The 17681-nt window shown below is 44.5% G+C and overlaps 1 protein-coding gene across 2 annotated transcripts in view; it reads left to right on the top strand.

The window, feature by feature from the left end:
• prkg2l (protein kinase cGMP-dependent 2, like) overlaps nt 1–17681 on the top strand; it is a 37496-nt gene that overhangs the window by 1864 nt on the left and 17951 nt on the right. For both annotated transcript variants that reach the window (XM_076076980.1, XM_076076981.1), the window contains exons 3-9: nt 2204–2370; nt 4397–4510; nt 5205–5310; nt 9007–9070; nt 9213–9290; nt 10824–10918; nt 17276–17344. In XM_076076980.1, coding sequence (XP_075933095.1) covers nt 2204–2370; nt 4397–4510; nt 5205–5310; nt 9007–9070; nt 9213–9290; nt 10824–10918; nt 17276–17344 — 693 coding nt within the window. The remainder of the gene's footprint in view (nt 1–2203; nt 2371–4396; nt 4511–5204; nt 5311–9006; nt 9071–9212; nt 9291–10823; nt 10919–17275; nt 17345–17681) is intronic.

Raw genomic sequence — 17681 nt, 5'->3', positions numbered from 1 at the left:
GGCACGTGTGTGCGCCGGTTGGTTCCGTGTGTGAAATTGACCAGGGGGTCATGTGAACGGCAGATGAATTCGACAGTGTAACCATCATGGTGTGCATGCAATGCAATCTATGTAATCAAACGATCGCTGATAATACTACATTGTGAACAACAAATCCTCCATTCAGTCAAAAATAATGTTATCATGTAGAAGAAGATGTTTCCGCAGCAATATAAAACAGATATTAAAGATGAATTACGTGCTGATTAACTTTCGAACACTTTACGTCATTAAAACTACTAATGACAAGATTTTAACAATAGAAATACAATCTTTAATTTCCTAATCATTTGAAATGGGTGGTTTTATGCAAATAACCACTATAGATGACTTTAACAAAGTAAAATGATAACTTTTATAAAATTGATAATGATGATAATACATATTTTAGTTCATTCAACATAATAACAGACTGAATGAACAAAGTAAAACTAAATGTACCATCACTTATGATACAACTAGAAAATGATGTATTACGTCAACAGGTTCTTTGGTTGTTCAAAAAATGTTTTCATTGAAATAGTTTGATCAATTGTGATCAACCCAAACAGAACATTATTGGTAGGAGGACGTGGAAGCTCTGGCAAGCTTTTGTAACACCCCCCACATGTGAAAGGCTACATTAGCATGGCAGGACAAGCGACATGGAGGGAAACAAAAGGCCACAGAATCTAAATGCAGGATCCGAGTCATTATGGGCTTCAACCTACGCTGCCTCTCTTGCCCACTACTCTCAGATCCATTCAGCACTCTCCTTTTCAGTAAATTCACTGTGTGATGTGGTAATCAGGGATGCACACTCTGCTCAGGGAAATCTGCTGAATAAATTGAAATTGCAGACATTAATGCAGTGGCTTGGACCCAGGACCCACATTTGCCAGATTATATTTGTCTAGTAACAATGTCTGGTAAAAGCATAACGGCGTTCGTGCAGCGCTGATAAGATTATATTTGTTATTGAAAATAATAAAAAATGTAGCATCCAATTTAAGTTTTTTTTTGAAAAATAAATTAAAAAACAACCATCTAAGCCAGGGTGTCAAACTCATTTTCACTCTGGGCCACATCAGCATCATGGTTTCCCTCAAAGGGCCGGTTGTAACTGTAAGACTGTATAACTGTAACTACTCCTAACATATTGTTAAAAATCTCTGCTTTTGATTATTGTTTATTCAAGTGTAAAAATATTGTACATGCAGTTATATAAATGTAAAATGATATTTAAGCACATTTCTGTTATTATAACATAAATCATTTTAATTTAGGGTTAAGAAACCCACATTACTCTATCAAAGATCAAACTTTTAACGAAAATAACAAATACAAATATCAAACACAAGTTATTACATTAACTTTGTTCAAAGCTATTTGTGTCACCTCTCTGCATCACTAATGTCCCTGCCGTCGTCCCGTGCATGGCAGCTACATCCAAGAGCTCCTCACTGAGGTCAGGTCTGCCTTGAGCCTCTTACAAACACTGATAGATGATGTATCTCGTCTCTTAGCTAGCTGTGTTGTTAGATTGCTGCTAGTTCCTGAACTCGGTCTGCGATGGTGTTTCTTCACAAACTGACATTTGTAAAAGTCTGTATCTGGTCGGAGCTCACCTGCTCACACACCTTTAGCAGCACTGGGCTGTAGCTTCTGTAAATATATTCTGCTGTGATTGCACTCTGCCTTTTAATTCTTGGACAATTTGATGTTTTTCTTGGAGGCTAAATTTAGCTCCGTGTTTGGTGTCAAAATGCCGACGTGAATTGTATCCTTCATCACCGACACGCATCATAACACAGAAGACAGACCCGTTTTTCTCCTTGAAGCACAAACATGTATTCGCTTTCCCATTTTAAATTACATCTTCTTCCCTCTGCATCAATTTTTCTCTCCGTGGACATTTTGGGATTATTTGTCGATCTTTTTCAACTCAATCACTTGTTGGAAAACCACTTTACGGGCTGTTCCCTCTCCTGTCCACCTGTTTTTAAAAAAGAGGTAATAACTAATTAACCATATTGTTGTTACCAAGTGACTGTTAGGACAAGTAATCAATGTCCAGCCACGGTGATAATACTTCACAACATGCTATCTCATAATTTCAACTTTCTTTTTGGTAATGTTTGGTAAACTTTGGTAATGTTTGTTTCTGTTTCTTCCTGAATCCCAGGACCAAGAAGCTCATCAACAATGCTATCATGAACAATGACTTTCTGAAGAAGCTGGAGCCACAGCACACGAGGGAGATGGTGGACTGTATGTATGAGAAGGTTTACACGGAGGGACAGCTGGTCATCCAGGAGGGGGAACCTGGAAACTACCTCTATGTACTGGCAGGTAAGCTCCGCAGAAAATGTGTCGCTCTGATGGGTTACTCCACTGTCATATTTACAGTTGAAAAGGCTGAGGTATCTGGGGGATATTGAGGGATTTTGTAAAGTTTGCGATACAGTTTGTTTTGAGAAAATTTTAGGAAAATTCATCTCATTAGGTGATTTACAGAAGTCTTCAGTTCATCATTTACAAATGTTATTTTCCCATTAAGATGAGTCGTACCAAAAATCTGGTTTAGTATTATTTTAAGAATACTAGAATTATTTTACCTGTATGTTAAATTAGTTGTAAAGTACAGTTTCGGGATCTCTTTTAAATAAAAATTGTAAATGTATGTTTTTTTCAATCATATCAGAATCAGCTTTATTGGCCATGCTTACAAGGAATTTGACTCTGGTTTTGCGTTGCTCTCTACTTACATACACAGAATTTACAATAAAGAGGAAAAATGTAAGCATAAACATTTAACAAGTACAATATAAATATATTTAAAAAGTGTGTATATACTGTATATATGAACATAACCCTATACAACAATGCAACAACTGTAGAGTTTTTGCAGAAAATAAAGGGCTGGACACAAATGCAGGGAGACACGGGAAACGGAGGGTTGGATAAATATGGGTTTAATGGTGACAAAAAAGTATTCCACACAAAAACGTGTCAATCAAAAGTCCATGAAAATAAAACATCCAAAGAAACAGGGAACACGACAGAGGGGAGCGGACACGAAACGTACCAGAAAGTAATGTCAGACAGACGAACAGACGGACCAGGTTTCACCACAGACGAACAAACACTGAGCCAAGGGACACACAGGGTTTAAATACACAGGGAAGGTGCATGTGATTAGACACAGCAGATTTCAATTAAGGGCGGGGCAGACAACCACAGGGGAGGAACAGACAAAGATGGAAATAAAGTGCAAGACACAGGGAACATCTCAATAAAACAACAACAGTGTCAATGGAATTAAGGTAATAGTGCAAACAGAGGTAATATGCAGTATGACTGATTCATTGTTCATCAGAGTGACGGCCAGTGGAAAGAAGCTGTTCCTGTGTCTGGTGGTTTTGGCGTACAGAGCTCTGTAGCGCCTACCAGAGGGGAGGAGTTGAACAGCTTGTGTCCAGGGTGTGAGGGGTCTGCAGAGATCTTTCCTGCTCGTTTCCTGACTCTGGAGGTGAACAAGTCCAGGATGGAGGGCAGGCTGGAACCAATGATGCTCTCTGCAGACCTGACAATCCTTTTTAGTCTGTTTCTGTCCTGTTTGGTGGCTGATCCAAACCACACAGTGATAGAGGAGCAGAGAACAGACTGGATGATGGCTGAGTAGAACAGAATCAGCAGCGCCTGAGGTAGGTTGAACTTCCTGAGCTGGCTCAGGAAGTTCAACCTACCTCAGGAGTATGACGAGTTGATTCATTTAGGCTGACATATTCTTCATTACACAGCCAGGTTTCAGTAAGACAAGATAAATCAATATGATTATCTGACATTAACTCATTTACTAATACAGCTTTAGATGACAAAGATCTGATATTTAAGAGTCCACATTTAATTATCCTATTTTGTTGCACTGTTGCTTTAGTTTTAACTTGGATTAGGTTATTTAGTTTAACTCCTCGACTGTTTACTTTTGATTTAATTAATTGAAGTGGCCGTGGGGCAGACACAGTCTCTATGGTTTTGGGTGAGTAACTGCTCTAATGGAAGCTCAGAGAAGTGTGTAAGACTGCAACTCTGCTTCCTGGTCTGAACTCTGGGTTGTCATGGACCAGGTCCATACAGAAACTGGGTCAGATTTGCAGAAATGAGATCTGCTCCATCCAAAGTGGGATGAATGCCGTCCCTCCTAAGCAGACCAGGTTTTCCCCAGAAAGTGTCCCAGTTGTCCACGAAGCCCACATTGTTTGCTGGACACCACCACGACAGCCAGCAGTGAAACAATGACATGCGGCTAAACATTACATCATTGGTCAGATTCGGGAATGAGTTTGAACTGTATGCTATGTTTTCCTCACTGCAGATGGCTTGCTGGAGGTCATTCAGAATGGGAAGCTGCTGGGGGAGATGCGTCCTGGCACAGCGTTTGGGGAACTGGCCATTCTCTACAACTGTAAGAGAACAGCCACTGTCAAATGTAAGGGACTAAACCAGTTATGGTTCTTAATATGTCTCACCTTTGGGATTACATTCTTGCATTCACTCCCTTGTGCTTATATGTGTATCACGTTGTGTGACAGCCATATCCATATCATATACAGTATCAGACAGCCACTGGCTGGATGGTACATGAGCAGACGGTTATTCACAGAGGGAGTTATTAAATAAATATTATCTATATTTTTGAAATTAACAAATTAAAATATTTCAACAGAGCTTGTTACAGATCAGCTACCATGAATAATATACAAAAATAAAATAATAAAATGACATCAAATTAAAATGATATGGACTTAATAAATTAAATTCACAGAATTAATTGCAAATAATGGCTAGTGATGGCAATGGAATCATTAACTCTGCTACACATGCTAACTGAGTAGGCAGTTGTCAGCAAGACATCCTAAAGTGCCTTGAAGTTCGACAGCATCATCAGATTCGCCTTACACCACAAAAACTGTATCAGTGTTAGTATTACTGCCAAAAGATTTTGGCCTATCAAACTCAAAGTCCGCGACTGAATTTCTGTCCCAGTCCGTTCCTGTGTATAGGTCTTTTATGTACTGTACCATAAAATGAGCCAATTCATGTAGAAGGACCCTTAACTATCCTCCACTGTGAGGATAAAGATATCGGTTGAATGAGTTTTTAATGATTCCATTCCAATCCAGCTGTGTCCCAGTCTCATATCTGGGCACTGGACCGCAAGACTTTCCAGACCATCATGATGCGGACCACACAAGCCAGACATGAGGAGTACTTCAGCTTTCTGCGCAGGTACAAACCCAACTGACAGGATGTCTCTACTAACAGCATTAGCCTGGCAATAACCTGTTAACACTCCGATGGCCCGCCCACAGGCTTTTGGAGTGTTAAGTGTACATCTGTGTCATGTACACAACTGCTATGTATAGGTAGGTATTGATGCGACATATCATTGGAAAGCTAAGATTCTTGTGATTCGATTTATGCAAACCGTTTCAAGATACAATCACAACAGCAGGTACAATCAACGCCTCTGTCAGACCACCAACCAACAAACAAGCAGTTACAAAATCGAGGCAACTCACCAATGAAGCCTCATGGTAATCCACCCATCGATAATATTCCAACAAAAACAGTCTTGTTACATTGGCAAAGGTCCAGACGATGCAATCCAGTAAAATATTTAGTCCAAAACACATTATTACATCCATAAATACCCACGGACTGCTGTTGCATCATTTCAAATTAGCCGGCAGATATGCCTAATTATTTATGTATTTTCTGTAGTAACTCCAGTTCGCATGTAAACAGAGACGCTCTCTGTGTCTCAAAATGGCGGCTGCACTCTGACCTTTCGATTGACACCTCACTTGACTCATTAGGAGCTTCCATGTCCTGTCCACAGCCTACAATAGCCAACGAGAGTCTGCGTTGAAGGACAGTGTCTGCCCCTATTATTTCGTGTAAAGCTCGAGCCAATTGCAACCGATCGTTCTGATGACTGACGCTTCGTATAGCCAATGAAATTTCGAAAAAGACGATATACAGCTTCAGGGGTAGAATTAGAGCCAGAACACGGAAGTCACGGCGTAACAGCAAGACTCTGCTGCTTGCGTCCCCTTTGTTTCACTGTGTGTGTGTGTGTGTGTGTGTGTGTGTGTGTGTGTGTGTGTGTGTGTGTATGTGTGTGTGTGTGTGTGTGTGTGTGTGTGTCTTTAGGTGTTACTGCTGATCTGGGGGAGGTATATATATATATAAACATCGAACAAAAAGTTCGGAAATTAGTTTTTGGTAGATTATTTCTCTGTTGTAAGAATGCTTCTTGGCAATACATGTTATACCGTTGGAAAGCCTGTTTATTCACCTTTCAAACGGTGCCCCATTTGTAAGGAACATGCATTTGTAGGATGAGCAGCACAGCTGAGTATGTGGGTTGCGCCCATGAAATATTTGCCAAATGTTCTCTGCCAATGCCAAACAGCTTATTCTGCTGTTACTCTTGTTTGGTGTTGTTTGGTGGATTGGATGATTGAAGTCTATCAGTAACAAGGAAGAAACTAGACATATCGGCAATTTTACAATTTATTCATTTAACAAACAGTCAGGAGCCTCAGTAGCGTGTGGAAGAACCATACACAGCCACAACAGCCTGGCACCTCCTCCTCATGCTGGTCACCAGCCTGCTCACACACTGCTGTGGGATGGCATTCCACTCCTCAAGCAGGATTTGTCGCAAGTCAGCCAACGTGGTTGTGTTGGTCACTCTAGCACGAACAGTACGCCCAACAAGCTGATCCCACAAGTGTTCAATTGGGTTGAGGTCAGGACTGCTGGCAGGCCATTCCATCCTCTACTCCCAAATTCTGGAGGTAGTCTCTGATAAACCGCTCTGTGGGGGCGAGCGTTGTCATCTTGGAGGATGGAGTTCGGTCCCAGACTGTGGAGAAATGGGATTGCCACCGGTTGCAGAATCTCATCTCGATATCTCTCTGCATTGAGATTGCCTCCAATGAAGACAAGCCTCGTTTTTCCAGTGATGGAGATGCCGCCCCACACCATCACACTGCCTCCACCAAAAGGTGTTACTCTATCGGTGCAGCAATCAGCATAGCGTTCTCCCCGTCTTCTCCACACTTTGACCCTACGATCCAACTTCCAGAATCTGGACTCATCGCTGATCATAACGTTCCTCCACATGTTCAGGCAGAGAAGATTTGGCAAATATTTCATGGGCGCAACCCACATACTCAGCTGTGCTGCTCATCCCAGAAATGCATGATCCTTACAAATGGGGCACCGTTTGAAAGGTAAATGAACAGGCTTTCCAACGGTATACAATTTATTGCCAAGAAGCTTTGTTACAACAGAGAAATAATCGACCAAACACTAATTTCCGAACTTTTTGTTCGATGTTTATATAGAGTAGATATATATATATATATATATATATATATATATACACCCACATAAGGAGGTGTGTGTGTGTGCCTTCCCCCCTCTGTGTTTCATTGTGTGAACTGCTGACATGTGAAAATGCAGAAAAGATGGAAAAGTTTTGTCTAGTTTTGTAAATGACAAACTGTTACTTCTTTATTTTCACATAGGCAATCATGTGATGTAGATTCAGATCAGGAGTGGGTTAGGCCTTTTTAGCCTAGGTATGTGACCATGGTTACCAAGCGTCTCCAGATGGCCTTTTTTGGAAAACGCCTAGACATACCCTTAGAAAAACATGTGTAAAATATTAACTTTCTGTGGTATTGTTATCAGATTTGAACCTGGACTAGGTAAGGCTTCATGCTGTGGTCCCATTGTGATTCCCATCTAATAAGTCCAGCTAGTCATCTGCAGGCATCTGTTTGCAAAGAAATATTCAGGCGGAAATAAAAACCTTCTCCTTCAGTGTGTTCAAACTTCTATTACTCAATGCCAGTAGCACTTACAGTGATTCTGACTGTTGGGAAACAAACTTCAGAGCGTTACCTTTCAAAAGAGACCAAAACCATGCATGTACTCCAAATGGTTCAAGAACAGCTTTCAATTTACTTTGGGTATGCCTTGGATAGGCATTATAGGCAAATTTTACTGGAGTGATAACCACTTAGTAATGTAACAAAGAACAATAATAGCTTTGGCTTTCAGATGGGGTTTAGGTTTCAAATGGGGCTGTATATGTCGTGTTCAGTCGTTTTGGGTCTGAAAGATGTAGTTACAGGTCGCAACCTGTGCAGAACTCTATACAGTCAGCAGTATTGCATGAACTATTTGCGTGAAATAGGTCTTATGACAGATATGGTCAGGTTTTGGTAAAAGCAACACAGACAGAACAACACAGGGTGCCGTCAAATTGTCTTTGCATTAAAAACTGTAGTGCATGTTTATCCCTGAGGACAACCAAGCCAATACCAGCTGGTTATACACAAAGCCTACATTTGACAACATGAACATAGTGGACATGTGCAAACAGATACTCGATTATATGTGGATTTGAAAAACACTGTAAGAAAAATAAACTAAAATGTCTTAATTACATGATCACAGTTATTGAGTTATATTTATTAACATTTAAAAAATGTATTAAACCTTTATTTAACCAGATACGTCCCACTGAGATTACAAGCCCTGGCCAAGACAGCAGCATTACAGTGTTTCAGACAACATACATGCAAACATATGAAAGTAAAAACACACAGAATAAACAGTATACATTCAGTGCATTGTTTCAAACAAAAACCAACTGTATCAACTACTAAATCATGTCAGATCTTACGTGTAATAAATCTAACCGTTTGTATTATTACATCATCAAAAAAAAATCACAAATACTAGGCAATAATAATTATTATTATAATATAAGCATTATACGGATGTCCTAAATTTTCAAGTCAGTTTATTAAATTTAACAAATTACTATTGTATTGCGGTTTCACTGTATATAATCAATCTCTTATCACTTATAATAAATGTGAATATTTGTTTCTCTGTAAGTGTGTCTCTGCTCCGAGGACTACCTGAGGAGAAACTAGCCAAGGTTGTTGATTGTCTTGAAGTGGTGAGTACTTCCCATTCCACCACATTTCTGGCAGCTATACGTTATGCATTACATGCAGTTCCATATAGTATCCGTTTCTAACTAATTAGTTTCAGATTGTATCTAAGTCGATAAGAAAATGACTGACATTCTGTCTTTTCAGGACTATTTCGAAAAAGGGGAGTATATTATCCGAGAGGGTGAAGAAGGGAATACTTTCTTTATTATTGCAAAAGGAGAGGTGAGACGTCAGCACATTCTTGTCAAACATGCCATCTTAAAGCCTTAATATTTTCTTCATTGAAAGCAAATATTAGTTTGGAGCCTGTTCAAAGAAGGTTGCAGTCTGGTGTGGATAGTATAACACGCTAGGCCTTCTCAATCTGTGTTCTGCTTTGTACTTGTGTTCCCGTGGACTTGAGCAATGTCATTAGTTACAGCCAAAACTATTATTACAAAACTACTCTTGCTCGCTCAGTAGCGTACGAAGAAGGATTGAGTTCAAATAACAACGAGCAATTTACCAGGAATGAGAGGCAGGTGGCTGGGTTTCCGTCGTATTTCTCAATCTGGATCCCTCTAGGCTCGTGACCGGGAAGAAGAGGCTCAGATAGCACCTCCTCTCGTGAAGGCTGAGCCAGAGAGTTGGCCGCTTCAGGAGCGATGGCAGAAGAGGCAGATGCTGCCTCATCCACCATCTGCAACTGGTTGGAGAGTGAACCCACCATGTTCTCCATAGATGACTAGAAAGTCCCCTGATGAGCCTGCAGCTGCTGCATGGAGGTAGCAAGTGAAGCCAGCAGTTGTTCATGCTGGTGAAATCGTTGGCCCTGGTTTGAAATAGCAGCTCTGAGCCGGTCTGATCTTGCTGAGTCTGTCATGGCCAGATTGTACTGTGATGATTAGAGTACGACTCAAGTGCAGAGAACAGACCAGAGAATGAAGTTGCAAAAATCAAAGTATTTTCTGAGGCTCAGTTCAAAACAAGGCAGGACAGGCATGAAGCGAAATGAACATGCATAATAATAGTTCCAAAACAAAAAGCCTGACAATATAATAAGTTACAAACAAAACAGGTAATCAGCGGAATTAACACGCGTCATAAATGGTCAAACAAACAAAGCGCCTAACAAGACTACTGACTATAAACAGGATTACAAAAGCAGGTTTCAGGAACAACAGGAATCGTAAATGACACAGAAGAACTCGTCTACAGGAATGACTGAGACAATCTGGCACCTGCTTAGTGATCAGCTGGGATTTAAGTACTGGGGAGATCTGATGATCAAATGAAACACAGGTGCGTAATAAAACAGGCAGGAAACTAAACAAAGACAGGAAGTAAAGTAACTGATGAAGCATGGGTAGGTGAATGACAACAAGTGTTCATGTGGGTCGTCACATTATGTAACGGCACTTAGTTATTCCCACCCAAACCATGTTTTCCTAAACCTAACTCGGTAGCTTTGTTGCTTAAACACAGCAGGGCCTTATGGAGACGCACTGATTGCTTATGTTGCTTGACATTCTTAAGAAAATGCACAAAAAGGTAAACATTGATCAGAGTATCTCTCTTTGAGTGGCCATTGGAGTGACTCAATTTCTACGGCACATCCTTTTCCCATACACTGGCTGACTTACAGAAAGTCCAACAATGAAAGAATGATTGTCTCAATGTCATGACTCCAATGATAAAACATCAACAGACAGAAATATAACACTGATTAGTAAAATAGCTGTTGCTTTGCCTCATTCTAATGTTTTCTATTTGTAGGTCATAGTCACTCAAAGCACAGAGGGCTTCAATGAGCCACAGGAAATCAAGACATTGGGAGTTGGAGACTACTTTGGAGAGAAAGCTCTCATCAGGTACAAGCAACATGTTTACAGAAGGCTGAGGACTCAGTGCAGAACTTTAAAATCGAACACATTTTACAAACACACCGCAGAACACATATAACATTGTATTCCAATGATTTTTGTTTCTTTGTGGTAAATCTGATCACATTAGTTGGCTCAATGACCATAAGGTAAGGCCAGTGAACTTACACTAATACTTTCCAGCTGTTTGCCTTTAGGTGTACACAAGTGTTTACATCACATTATGTGGACGGATTAAAAAGCTATTGTTTGATGTTGATAATGACAGTGAATGGTTAACTCCTCTGTTTGTCATGGCCATGTTGTTAAACCACTACATTATCACACAATTTGAATGAGTGTTAACTTGGTGCACTGTTGTGTCTTGTCCATTGTGTCTTGACGTCACAATGTCTTCCTCAGTTGTGTTTATTGTTGACCACTCTGCCTCTCTGTCCCTCCTTCCAGCCACATTCCCACTTCATCATTGCCATTTCTCTACCTGTCCACCAGAGGCCCTCAGACATTTCCACCTGGTTCAGTCACCTGACTCCCACATCCAGCCACTCCCTCCTGCCTTGCAGTAACCCCATTCCATTACCTGACCTGCCCACCTGTTCCCCATTGCCCTCATTAGTCTTGCAATATATTTATCAGCCCACTTCCACTCATTCCCAGCCAGGTTGTCAATATTGCTTTGTGCCGTTGCTTTGTGTATCTTACTCATAGCGTGAGTATTTTATTAGTACCTGATTCATTTTCATTACCCTGAAATTATAGCCCCACCGATGGCGATGCTACCTCATCACCAATATCTTTACAGGCTGAATAGTACTCTCTTGCCCCTTTCACACGGCCTGTTCCAAATGGGGCTGTGCTGCCTTGCCGTTCTGTATAAAAGCTACGGAGGGGACAGAGTTGTACCACAGCTGAGCCGGCAGCGAAGGAGGGGCTCTCTGAAATCAAACACTGGGTCGGCAGTTTTGCAGAATCTTTGCGTTGCATTTCCCTATCTACACAGACAGCATTTTTTACTTCCATCACTGTTTTATCACAGAACAGATATGTTTACATTTTAACAAATGAGACGCATACAGGGGGGATCTTAAGTTATTAACCATATCTATGATGATGATCAAAACCAGGATTCTCAGGATCATAAAATCCTTAACATCCTCAACATCTTCAATATCCTCAGCCACATCAACTTCCACATCGTCAATATTCTCAAAATCCTTGGCATCCTCAACAATCTCAAAATCCTGAGCGTCCTCAGCAGGCTTTGCATCCTCAGCATTAAAATTCTCAAAATCCTCAGCATCTTCAACATGTTAAGCATCCTCAAAACTATCCTTGACCACTTTAGCATTCCCGGGATCCTCAGCATCCTCAACACACTCAGCATCCTCAACAGCATCTTCACAATTCTCAATAAATCTTGAAATCTTCGGCTATCTCAATATCTTCAGCCAAGTCAACATTATTATCATCAAAATCCTAAGTACTAAGGTTTTTCTAGAAGCCATCCAACATCACTGTTGTGACCAGTCACACTTTTAATAATAACTAATGAACCAATGAAACCATTTATTAAAACCAATGAAACCCACCAATGCAAGCCAATGAAACCCATACATACGAGAAGATGACACCTAACTACCTGTGCACTGCAGTGATCACTATTCATGAAAGGGTAATGTCTTGAATCTGGTGTGAAGGCCCGTACAGAATCAGAGGAGACATGGGACACATAACTCTGCTTATCTAGTATTGGTCATGTACAATCAAAAAACAAGTCAAAGAGGTCGGTGACAAGAAGAGTCCTTCAGAGTTTAATGGTCATATTACATCAGAAAAGCTTCAACAGCACCATTTCTATAGTAGAATTGTACCATTGATGAGACAGAGGAGAAAATGCTTCCTTCGGGACATACTTTGCCTTCATCCCACAGCAAACAATACAAACAAACGAAAGATGTTCTTAATATCACAGTGTAGGGGAAGACCGAATTCATGGGGCCCCTTTAAGGAAAGGGGCGTAACCCTGGTGACAGGGGGGATTAAAGGGTGGCAGGAAGTGAAGGTGAAAACATGTTTTGTATGGATGGAAATAAACGGCCACAAGGTGCAGCCAAAGGGAATACTCGCCTCGTTGTTTCTTTCCACGCTCCTACATTGGTGACCCTGACACTCCTGGACGTTTCCAGAAGAAAGGATGACGACGCACGCAGTTTCGCTGAAACTGCCGTAGTTTTGGGAGACACAAGCAGCGGTGTGGTTTGCTCAAACTGAGGCGCAGTTCGCCCTCAGAGACATTACAGCGGATATTATTATGTCGTGGCGGCTCTCGGCAGTTCGACAGCAGGCAGAGTGGTGAGCATTCTTGAAAATCCTCCAGAGAGGGACAAGTACGATACCTTGAAAGACCGGCTGTTGAACATTTTCGGGCTTTCGGACTCTGAGCGGGCTCGCCGGTTCCTTGCTCTGAATGGCCTCGGCGACAGCAAGCCGTCGGAGCTAATGGACAGAATGTTAGCTCTGATGGGTAAACACGAGCCGGAGTTCCTGTTTACTGAACTTTTTCTGCAGCAGCTCCCGCTGCAGGTGCGGGCCGCTTTGGCCAACACCAGGATTACCGATTGTCGGGAGTTGGCCGAGGAGGCCGATAAGTTCTTTCTGGCTGGCCAACAAAGCTACACGGCCACGTTGAGGCCGGCCCAAGCAATGGCGTGGCCGGGGGAGACAACGATCGTCGCCGCAGCAGCAGCAGCAGCAGCAGCAGCGAGCCAACGGCAGGGATCTACCGGTCTGTGCTATTACCACGCGAGGTTTGGGCCGCGGACTACAAGGTGCCGTCCACCATGCAGTTTCGGCAGGACGGGAAATGCCAGGGCCGGCGCTCAGTGACTGCCGTGAGCGTCGGGTGGGAAGGCAGGCTGCTGTTCATCCGGGACGACGTTTCCGGGCGGCGCTTTCTCTGCGACACGGGGGCGCAGAGGAGCGTTGTGCCTGCATCGCGGGTGGACATGCTGACAAATGGGCAGGGCCCCCCTCTGGAAGCCGCGAACGGTACCCCCATACACACTTTTGGGACACGGTGCCTGGAGCTGTGTTTTATGGGGCAGCGTTTCAGCTGGGACTTTGTTACTGCCAAAATTGCCATTCCCCTGCTTGGCGCGGATTTCCTATGCGCTTATGGACTATTGGTGGACGTCAAGGGCCGCCGCCTGATAAATGCTGTGACTTTTTGTTCTTACCCATGTACATTAAGTGGAGCGGGCTCTACCAGGTTGACTAGCATGCTTGCAGCGGCGGATGAGTTTCTGCGTCTGCTGGCCGAGTTCCCAGACCTCTCGCAGCCCACCTTCTCCTCCTCCACGGTCAAGCATGGGGTGGAGCATCACATCTCTACCACCGGCCCACTGGTACATGCCCGGGCCCGGCGCCTAGATCCGGCAAAGCTCACCATCGCCAAGACAGAGTTTGAAAACATGGAGCGCCTGGGCATCATTCGCCGCTCCGACAGTCCATGGGCTTCACCCCTGCACATGGCCCCGAAGCCTGGGGGCGGGTGGCGCCCGTGTGGAGATTATCACCGGCTCAACGAGGCAACAATCCCGGACCGCTATCCGGTTCCACATATTCAAGACTTTTCTACCCACTTGTCAGATAGCGTGGTGTTTTCGAAAGTGGACCTGGTACGAGGTTACCATCAAGTGCCCGTTCACCCGCTGGACATTCCCAAGACTGCGCTGATCACTCCGTTCGGCCTGTTTGAGTTCTTGAGGATGCCGTTTGGCCTAAAAAACGCAGCGCAGACGTTCCAGCGTCTAATGGACACGGTGCTGAGGGACCTGCCTTTCCTGTTCGTCTACCTGGATGACATCCTGGTGGCCAGTTCGTCAAGAGCGGAGCATAGGTCTCACCTCCGGACTCTATTTGAGCGACTCAGCCAGCACGGGTTGATCATCAACCCAGCTAAGTGCCAGTTCGGGTTGACCACCATTGACTTTCTGGGTCACCGCATCACAAAGGACGGGGCGGTTCCCCTTCCGGCAAAGGTGGAGGCAGTGACTAACTTTACACGCCCACTCACGGTGAGGGCCCTGCAGGAGTTTTTAGGCATGGTGAACTTTTACCATCGCTTTATTCCCCGAGCAGCGCAAGTGATGCGGCCACTGTACGAAGCCCTGAAAGGCAAGGCCATCAAGCAGGCTGTGGACTGGACTGAAGAGAGGGAACTTGCGTTTGTTGATGTGAAAACGGCTCTGGCAAACGCAACAATGCTGGCACACCCGTCACCTAAGGCTCCGATTGCCATCACCACGGACGCTTCGGACTACGCGGTGGGCGCGGTGCAGGAGCAGTGGGTGAAAGGGGCATGGCAACCGCTGGCTTTCTTCAGTCGACAGTTGCGGCCTAATGAGCGGAAATACAGCACTTTCGATCGGGAGCTCCTCGGCCTCTTTCTGGCCATTCGGCATTTCCGGTTCCTGCTGGAGGCTCGGCCGTTCACTGCGTTTGTGGATCACAAACCACTGACGTTTGCCATGAGTAAGAGTGTCGAACCATGGTCTGCACGCCAGCTCTCCTTCATATCAGAGTTTACCACGGATCTACAGCATGTAGCGGGCAAGGAAAACCTGGTCACAGACTATCTCTCCAGGGCTGTCACCGGGGCTGTCCAGTTAGGATTGGACTATAACAAGATGGCAGAGGATCAAGTTACAGACCCGGGCGTCCAGGAGTTGAGGACGGTGGTTACGGGACTGCGGTTGGAGGACGTCCCGTTTGGCGAAACTGGCGTTACGCTCCTGTGTGACGTCTCCACAGGCCAGCCACGGCCGGTTGTTCCCGACGAATGGAGACAACAGGTTTTCAAGGCTATTCATGGACTGTCACACCCTGGCAAGAGGGCGTCTCAGAAGTTGGTCTCAGCAAAGTTCATCTGGCACGGGCTGAAAAAGGATATACGGAAGTGGGCCGGGACTTGTGTGGTGTGCCAGCGCTCCAAGGTGCACCATCACATAAAAACCCCTTTAGCACAGTTCTCGGTTCCAGAAAGGAGGTTCGATCATGTGAATGTGGACTTGGTAGGACCTTTGCCCCCATCCCGTGGTTTCACACATCTCCTCACGATGGTAGACCGAACCACTCGTTGGCCAGAAGCTGTCCCATTGTCATCAACAACGGCAGATGAGGTGGCTCGGGCGTTTATTCAGGCTTGGGTCGCCAGGTTCGGAGCCCCAGCTGATGTTTCCTCGGACCGAGGCCCACAGTTTACATCAGAGCTTTGGAATACAGTTGCAGAAAGCCTAGGGGTGAAGCTCCATCGCACTACCGCCTACCACCCGCAGGCTAATGGGTTATGCGAGCGGTTCCACCGGTGGATGAAAGCTGCTCTCCGGGCCAGCCTCAAAGACAACAGTTGGGTGGACAGGCTTCCGTGGGTCATGTTGGGGCTTAGGACAGCCCCCAAAGACGATCTGCAAGCTTCATCGGCTGAACTGGTTTATGGACAGCCACTGCGGGTCCCGGGGGAGTTTATCCCCAAAGTCACAGACCCTTGGTCTGCAACCCAGCAGCGGGAAACGCTCCTGGAAAAAGCCAGGCTGTTCAAACCAGTGCCCACGTCGCAGCACGGCCTTCCGCAGTCATACATCCCGTCCAGCCTCAAGTCAGCGGAGTATGTGTTCATTCGCCAGGACGGCCACCGTGGACCCTTTCAACCCCCCTACGTTGGGCCGTTTCGGGTGCTGGAGACCGGAGACAAAACCTGCAAGGTCGACATGGGCGGCAAGCTGGAGTACGTAGCGGTTGACCGCCTTAAACCAGCACATCTAGACCTGGACCAACCGGTACGGGTGGCTGAGCCCCCACGGCGGGGGCGGCCTCGTGCCCTCCCACCGCAGCACGACAGGACCCGGAGGCAGCCTTCAACGGTGGTCCTGCTTCCGACCCCAGAGACACGGAGTCGGGCTGGTCGGTTGATCCGGGCCCCGACACATTAATGGTTGGGACTAATCTCGGGAGTTGGTGAATTCTGGGGGGAGGCATGTAGGGGAAGACCGAATTCATGGGGCCCCTTTAAGGAAAGGGGCGTAACCCTGGTGACAGGGGGGGTTAAAGGGTGGCAGGAAGTGAAGGTGAAAACATGTTTTGTATGGATGGAAATAAACGGCCACAAGGTGCAGCCAAAGGGAATACTCGCCTCGTTGTTTCTTTCCACGCTCCTACAACAGCACCTGGTTCATTTGAATCCAGTTGATGCTGTTGGCTGACCAAGGCATGCTCGGTCACACTGCAGTGTGTGCATATGGGTTAGTGATGTGTTTGTTTCACTGAACTGTACATGTGTGTTTACAGTGAGGATGTTCGCTCAGCCAACATCATCTGCAATGAGAACGACACACACTGCCTGGTGGTGGACAGAGAGTGAGTAGCTGGATGTTGTTTACGTGGCATGTTATTATGTACAGCTGGATCCTTGTACCAGACTCTTTAGTTCAATGTAATCTGCATACCTGATGTTAGATGACAATGTAGATAATAGTAATACTTCAAAAGTAAATAAGTACATTTACAATATCATAAACTGTTGTTTTTTTTTACTGCTGTTCACTCTTTCATAACCGCTTCATATTATTCCTAGAGATGGATTAAGGAGTGTGGAGGCCCCTAATCACAGCATCTTTTTAGAAACTCACTGATCAAAGAATACATACGCAATCTTATGAATCTGAATCTAAGCATTTCATGTCAACCTGGGTAA

The sequence above is a fragment of the Anarhichas minor genome, unplaced genomic scaffold (genome assembly GCF_050575085.1).
Source record: "Anarhichas minor isolate MPS153535 unplaced genomic scaffold, ASM5057508v1 ptg000058l, whole genome shotgun sequence".
Classification (NCBI taxonomy): domain Eukaryota; kingdom Metazoa; phylum Chordata; class Actinopteri; order Perciformes; family Anarhichadidae; genus Anarhichas; species Anarhichas minor.
Note: the sequence above shows the minus strand (reverse complement) of the source record. Positions and strands in the feature narration are given on the sequence as shown.